The following is an 8089-nucleotide window of genomic DNA, read 5'->3' as shown; positions in this document are numbered from 1 at the left end:
CTACAGTCGATAAAACGGACTGGCAAGTGACGTGGATTCATGTGGTTGAGGGTATGGATCGCAGGGTTCCTCAAAATATAATTTATATGGATTTCTTGGTCTAATGAGAAAAGATGCCTGCATGGTAGATCGTAAATCTGCAAATAAATGACTTGTGCTGCGACTGTGCAAAATAAACATCTGCATCAAAACCTGGTCGGGCTACTAAATTAATGGCTTCGGAGCTCCTCGACGCATCAGAGGAGCGTCCGACATAGGTTGCGAGAGTTGGTAGTTGAGGTGTGTGCTAAGCGCAAAGTGAGTTTACGTCGGTGGCACCGGTTTGTAGACAGCCCAGAGCCTGCGAAATTCTGGTGGCTACCCAAAAATTGCGTAAAGGAATGCACAAATCCATAAATAAATTATCAATTTGTGCCAACCCATAACATAAATCTCCGACCTCCGACAACCTCCGACCGTAACAAAAGCAGTCCATAATTGCGCTCAGGTTATGTATTTGTGTACTAGTTGTGTAAAAAGCTTAGGAGATCAGGTTTTGGGATAGGCGAGGCCAGAAATATGTTTGTAGCGAGTTTGTAGCGAGTTTGTAGCCGCAATCTTAGGCTCTGAAACGGCCTGTGGGCTAAGAAAACGGCAATTTATTGATTATGCATTTTTTTAAGCCCGGATGGGTGCTCACTCTATACAGCAAAAAGCGAAGTGAGACCCCGGGTCAGAAATCGGAGTCCACTAATTGAAGCAGATCATTCCTTTTTACGGCACTTTTTACAAGTAATTACGATTAGCAACGACTGGCTACCCTTATCAGTAAGTTGTCTCTAAACGGTTCGCATGTGGGGCCGCAAAAATAAACAAAGCTTCATTCTTGTTTTTTTTCTGGTAAGGGACAAGTCGCCCAGCCGCTAAAACTTTCTTATCGGTTCGCTAGATTATCTGCGTGTTTGTATATTTCGCGTATGTGCGATATGTGGCCACCTCTGCTGTCTATGCGATGTGTGTTTGCTTGCGTTGATGTTACCATTGCTGTTCTGAAAGGAGGTTAAGCTTTGTGTTTGACGCAGCACTCATATGTGTATTTTGTGTACTCTGTAACGAGGTTAACTTTGCTGTTCCAAATGGAGATTAAGCTTAGTGTTCAATACGGTGCTACCAATGCATAAGTTTAGGTAATGCTTCTTAAGCATGTAATACACCCAGAATTAGCTCTTACTGCTTACTCTGCGTTACCTTCTGCGTCGTTGAGTGAGTTATCCTCCACAGCCTCGTCCTCGAAGAAGCGCTTGCGAACAAGAAGGCGGCGCTCCTTTTCGAAGGCAGCAACAACAGACTTGTGAATGTGCTCCCTCGGCTCCCACGTTGGCTGCCAATCTACGAGGTAGTTCGTCTGCCGTTTCTCGCGGTTTCCACGTCATCACCTTGCGTACGTGGTGCTGCTTTTCGCCGCCTACATGATCGTCGTCATCTTCAGTTGGAGGAGGCTCGACTAGCCATTCGCGAACATCATCAAGGCCAGCCCGCCGCTTCTTCCGATCCTTCATGGCTTCGTAGACGACTTGGATGGCTTCGGGAAGAAGGCTTGCGGATGCGACGATCGTGTTCAAGGTGAGTCGGAGGTGGCGAATCGCCTCATCATCCAGGCGAAGCTTGTACGCCTTGCCTGTTGTGATACACAGGGTCTTGAACTCTTTCCAGGAGCTAACAGGGTGCTTGGTCGGCTTGATCGTTGGCATGATGAGCAGTCTGACTGTAAGGTGGGTTGTAAATTGCAGAATGGTTTCAAGGTTGCGTAAATCGAAAGGAAACGACTGGATAAGTTTCACTAATGCCCTCCATAACCCCAGGGAAGACAAGTTGCGTGTTATTACTGGATGCAATCTAACGATATGACTTTATTCGTATGCAAAGGTGCAGGGTCGGTGATGCGTCCCGCAGCGTGAAGTTGGTGATAGCTACGGATATGATCGTTGAGAATACCGCTCTTGTGAAGCCTGCGCATGGACTTCAAAACATTTTGGGCTCCACGAGCGGTGATCCTGCGATCTTGAAGAAAAGCTACCAGCTTTCCCTCAGCTTGTGTCCCCAAGGCTAGTACTTCATCGCGATACGTTGGTGATTTTTCGCTCAGCTTGAAACCTTCGGGGAGAAACAGCTTCATGAACGCCACAATCATCTTGAAGATAGACCTTGTGTGCTTTGTAGCCGCGTCTGTCGAGCGCCACATTCGAGGTTCTTGCGCGTACCAGGAGTACCATGCGTCTTTCAAGCTCGTAGCAGCAGAGGTACGACTTCTCTTTACTGTTTGCGTGTTGCTGACCGCTCCCTCACTTGTGTTGTCTCCTGATTCTGCTGTTTCTGCTCGTTCGCGCTTGTTGTAGATCTTAGACTCCATGGTAGACAGTCGGGCGTCAAGCTTTTGGTTGATTTGGATTAACTGCTCAATCAAAGCCGAAATACTGGGTGCTTCATTATATCTTCTGAAGGAATTGGAGGGGTTAACATGCTGGGTTTCCCATCCGGGCTTGTGTTGCTGGACAGGTGAGACGACCATGCAAGAAGCTCATTCACGGATACCCCTTTTGCGACTGCACATGACTCGATACGCTGGCCCGCTAAGGCGTCCGACTTCACGCCTTTCAAGGATGGATAGTGGCGCAACACGTATGCCATGAGGGTATCAGCGACGCGTGCGTTTATGTTGAAGGCCTTCACATCTAGTCCAGTCGAAGCACCAAACAGCACAGAGGCGACAGCGCGAATCTTCGCTTGCGTCTCAGAGTCGAAGAAGTCCAAGGTTAGTAGTGGTACCGGTTTCGCTGGGTCGTGGCCACTCAGTACTCGAGCAACTTTGTGATCTTCGGCTGAAGTGTTGAAGACGTACGCAAATGCCTTGTTGGTCGACGTCATATTCCACGCGCCTCTATCGAAGATCCATTGAACGCACATACCTGACCCGTTCGCGTGCTGCGCACCTCCACGTCGAAATGAATGCGAAGTCAGGCTATCACTCACACCTGCCTTACCCATGACTCGCTCGAGAACGCGATTAACGTAGCTGTGGATACCGGGCGAGGCGTCGACCGTTTTCGGCTGTCCACCAGACTTTGGTGCGTCTTGAGGATGGTCGATCAAGTCAATCAGAGGTGCAGCTGGCGTCTGAGATGGTACGGAAGGCCCCTGCTGTTCTGGAAGCTGGTTGAGAAGTGCCGCTGTTGGCGATGAGTGCGTGATTAGCGCAAGGGCAACGGCAAGCAACGGACACGTGGTAAAGTCGGAGTCTGGGAAGAGTGATAAGCCTTGCTCCTTGGAAGTCTTGACCCGGATGAGCCGAACGAAAAAGATATCGCCGGATCCAATCGTCAGATTCGTTTTGCGGAGAAGCGTCAGGTCCGACGCGCGCCCGAACAGGTACCAGAGTAAGCATAAGAGCGCCGCATCTTGGTAGTCGCTGGCGCAAGTTGCAGCTGAATACAAGTATTCGGTCATCTGCTTAAGAGCTTTCTTCGTGCATGCTGGGGCCTTGTTAACAAACGTTCCTGTCTCGCGTTATATGCAGTAGCGCTCCAACACTTGGTCTTTCTTGAGCAGATTCTTTTCAGCTGCGACGCGATGCTGGGGAAACTGGTCGAGCAACCAGTTCTTTGCCTGTCGGTAGTACTGCATCACCGAGTGTCGAGCTAGAAACTGTCCCTTGCGGCCTTCCTTGAAGGCGAGATACATGCCAAATTTGTCTACCACACCATCTAGAACCAACGCGGCCGTATCGCGGCTCATAGACGCCTCTAAGTATTCCCACGTCACATCTTCGTCTTTTAAAAACGTTAGAAACGAGCGTGCTGCGCTTTCCCGAGCGCACTTCGTGTTGGCGGGCGCAAGATCGTTGAGGCTCATACTGAGTCGGAGATGTCGGAGCTTTCACGTTATTCGAAAAATATGTGAATGACTTACAGTTTGTAAAAGGATATCAATAACAGGACCGCTTCCTCCGACCCGATATGTCGGAGCCAGCTCCAATGAGATTCAACCTAACCCTTACCATTTGGATTGGCCAAATCATTTTGTCAAGACCGTACGATTGGCTGTCTAATAAATAAAGATGGATGATTGGAGATTAATGCCAATACTAAAATTAAGTTGGGTCGGAGAATTGATGATATTCATCCATAAAATAAGTTTCTTAAGCTATAAAAATATTTTTCAGTAAGTAAATTTTTGAGGATCCCTTTGGATTGTCTGGGAGCCAAAATTACCCAAGCGATGAAATACGTTTTGACGTCACCTGGTGATTATTGACGGTGTATCTAGAACAAACCAACACGTGATAAGCGAGAGCATTCTTTGGTGTACACTGTATCATGAAGAGGAACGAACGGCGTCTATTGTTTGTCTGCTCTACCAGCGCACGACGAGAGTTGTCGTTTGACACAGAAACTAAGATACGGTCGAAAGAATCACGGTGCACTCTTCGACGTTAGAGCGGCTGTCAAGAATGATTATAAGCTGGACACCAGCGAAACGCTAGCCAGCATAAAAGTCCTAGGTGCAGTCACTTGCCTGTCTAGCGATGATGGTGGAGACGTGGCAAATGAATCAAGACGTGAAGCAACGGTGAAGGCAACGTATTATTACGCTGGCGGATCGAGTCGCTATATGTTCTTCTCGGATATAGAAAAAAATCCTGATCTCTAAAAACTCGAAAGCGACCGGAATTATTAGTCGCTATGCTGCTGTTCTCCTCGGTATGCGCTGCAAGTAAGATGAGGCTGAAAAAGTAACGAAGATGCTTTGGAAAAGAGGCAACACAGTGGCAAATACGTGGCAGATCGATGTTGAATTCTTCTTACGTCTTCATGCTGAAGGTGTCAAAGTGTGTGACAATCACGGAAATAATATGTGCAATGTTACGTGGCTTTCGAAGCAGGTCAAAGATTTGGATGCAGTTCCGCTGGATCTACCCAACGACGAAACTTGGTTTGAGCCAACATATTGGAGCGAAGGCGGCTACGATGCCATTATGATGAGCAGGGAGACTCTAACTGTAAGCTTTTACCAGCTAGCGACTGCACCGCAGCAGCCTTTCCACGTTGAGTATTTCTCGGAGTGCTTGGAAGCATTTGTTGCATCACCCGCTGGGTTGGATGTTAAACACTTAAAGGTGTTTTTTGTCACGGAGGATAGCAAACTAGCTGTCTTCCGTGTCCATCACATCACTGGACAAGGGTTTTGTGAATATTTGAATGGCCGGAAGGCGAAGGGATAGATCGAGCCTAAGTTGTTGGTATTGAGCTCATTTACTACATGTAGTAGGCGAAACAGCCAAAGCCTCAGTCAGACTCAAATGCATTCTACTTTATGCAAGGAAAATGTCAATTTTTTGGTTGTCTTTGTTTCTACGAAGCTCACAAAAAAAATGTTATTCGGTTGACGATGCATCTATGGTTTTTGTCCGATCTTGCGCAGGTGACGAATCTTCTGCGATCGCGTCATGGCCAAGTCTTTTTTTAACGCAAAGCGCTTCGCTGCGGAGATAGCAAAGTCATCCAATTGCTGCTCGAGTTTGAGGACCTTAGAGTTCAACTCGGCCAGTACTTCATCTTCGGCTGCTGGTGGGGCTGGCGTTGTAACTGGAGTTGGTGTAGGGGGCGGCTGCGTGTCAAAGGGCGGCGCTGATGGCTCGGAGACCTGCTTGGTAGGAGGCACTTCTAGCGGCTTGAAGGGGGAGGTCGAGGCATTTACACGAAGACGCTTCGAGTCTGGAGTACCGCGTTGGGGCACGGGGTCTTCGTTGTTCTGGTGTGACAGCGCACTAGTCGACGTGGCTGTATGTTTGGCTGCCTGTGATCCCTTGCCAATGGTGGGTGGTAAGACATCGGGAGGGAGTCTATTGCGAAGATACTTTAGCACTGCCTCGGTGCCACTGTTGAGGATGTGAGCTCGAATGCCACGCTGCGGATTTCCACCCAGATAGAGCGCTCGGAGGTTCTCACACAGTGCAAATTCTGCTGGAATCTGGTTAAAAGAAAGGGTGTTAGTTCCAGTATTCCCATGCAGAAACAGTGTATGGTCTTAATACCTGACGCAGCTCGTTGTTCTCTAAAGACAGCGACGTCAACTTTGGCGCTTGGTAGACGGTTCCGCATGACTCCAACTGCAATAAGCACAATGGTTTTTAGAGTGCTAGACACAATTAAATAGACACGATTCATACTTACGCGATTGTGTGCAATGCTGAGCACCGAGAGCTGGCTCATGGAGGACCATGGAAATCCATTCAAACCCTTGATACGGTTAAATGAGAGTAAAAGCGTGTCCATCGCTTGCAAGTTCTGCAAGTTCTGGGGAATATCCGTCAGCACATTGTTGCGTAGATCCAGTTCTTTCAGAGACGACGAGATACCAGCACGAGTACCCGACGCTAGCATCGCTGTGACAGCATCTGTCGTAAGCGAGTTTTTACTCAGCCGCAAATGTTCCAGACGTGGTAACATCGCGATCGAAGCGTGGACGGACTTTAAGCCGCACTGCTCTGCCGTGAGCGTCTGCAACGACGTGAGCTGGCCAGCCGTAGCAGGTAGCTCGACCAGCCAGTTCTTCGACAAATTGAGCTGAAGTAAAGATTCTCCAAAGCGATGTTTCCCTGCTGCGTGGAGCTGGTATGGTAAATTCTGGAGTTTCATATCAACAAGCTGCAAATTGCCTGACGCAGCCGCGTTCCGGAACAAATACTCGTCTTCTAGCGGTGGTTCTTCGGCCATAGGTTCGTCCTGCTCTATCACCTCCTGTCGGATGGCGAACTCGTCCACTTCTTCCTCCATGGCATCGACTCCGACTGGTGGTTTACCGCGAGTACGCAGATATTTCTTCAGTGGCTCCGTTCCAGCCGAGATAATAGATCGGCGGATGGATCGTAGAGGGTTTCCCTCAACCAACAAGTGAGTCAGATACTTGAGATATCCAAAGCCCGGGGGTAAATCAAACAGGTCGTTGTTTGTAACATCGAGCGTCTTCAAGCGGTACAGCTGTGGAATTCCATCCGACAATCGCTGCAGCTTGTTGTCTCGAACATCCAGCACCGTCAGGGACTCTTTAACACTCAGCACAACTTCTTGGGGTACATCACGCAGCAAATTGAACCCCAGGAAGAGCTGATCTAAGCACGAGTTATTCTCGGGCAGCGTTGGAAATATTTCCAGCTTGTTCTGACGCAGATCAATGTACTTGACGGCTGTCAGCTCGAGAAAAGCGTCACCAGTAGTAGCCAAGCAATTCTTCTTCAAATCTAACGTCAGCAGCCCTGTAAGTGAGTTAAATGATGCTGGGAGCGCTGCAATTTGATTCGAGTGCGCCGTCAACGTCTTCAAGTTTCTTAATTTCCCGATTGTCGACGGGAGCGCTTTTAGTTGATTGCTCTCGACCCGGAGCACCTCCAAATGAACTAGACCACCAATAGACTCCGGTAGTTGCGTCAATTTGTTGCCTTCCAGCCCCAATTCCCGCAATTTGTCTAGTTTGCCTAATTGTTCCGGTAAACAGCCTTCCAATTCATTGCTACAAATGATACAGTCTTTTAATTAGTACCCAATAATGCAAATAAAAGATGAACGGTGACGTACTTGCTGAGGTCGAGACTTGTGAGTGTCTCTAAGCTCCATAGGGTCAAAGGCAGCTGACGTAGATGATTGTGGCGCATCTTGAGGCTCACAAGGTACTTGAGCGTCTCTACTTCGTTCGGAAGCTCTGCGATCTCGTTGTAGCTGTCAGTAGTGACGTTAGATAAGCGTCAATTGTATAACAAACGATGGGTGCTGTGTCAAATATCACCTCAGGTCTAGCTTCTTAAGTACTGCACACTCCCAACTGTGCTCATCCTCGTCCAGCTCGTCGTAAAGGCGGAAAACTTCGTTGGGGAACACGTGAAAGTCACGGGACGACAGATTCAAGCTACCGGATTGACGTGCTAGACGTAAAGTCCGCGCCATAGCGGAGTTCTGAGCAGCGGGAGCTTCCTGTGAGCGCCGCATCGCATCCCGAAGGCTGACTCGCGACGTCATGGCGAAATGACAGCTTAGAAATGACTTTCTAACACGAGATA

General features: G+C 48.6%; 1 protein-coding gene across 1 annotated transcript; it reads right to left on the bottom strand.

The window, feature by feature from the left end:
* Positions 1-5430: 5430 nt before the first annotated feature.
* On the bottom strand, positions 5431-8048 carry PITG_07321 (uncharacterized protein; the record flags this gene model as incomplete). The annotated part of the gene is made up of 5 exons (XM_002905206.1): positions 5431-6006; positions 6071-6145; positions 6210-7545; positions 7611-7751; positions 7819-8048. The coding sequence occupies 5 exons, from the start codon at positions 8046-8048 to the stop codon at positions 5431-5433; spliced, it is 2358 nt and encodes a 785-aa protein (XP_002905252.1).
* Positions 8049-8089: the final 41 nt, after the last annotated feature.

The sequence above is a fragment of the Phytophthora infestans genome, genomic scaffold (genome assembly GCF_000142945.1).
Source record: "Phytophthora infestans T30-4 supercont1.10 genomic scaffold, whole genome shotgun sequence".
NCBI lineage: Eukaryota > Oomycota > Peronosporomycetes > Peronosporales > Peronosporaceae > Phytophthora > Phytophthora infestans.
The sequence above is the reverse complement of the archived record's forward strand: the minus strand, read 5'-3'. Positions and strand labels throughout refer to the sequence as shown.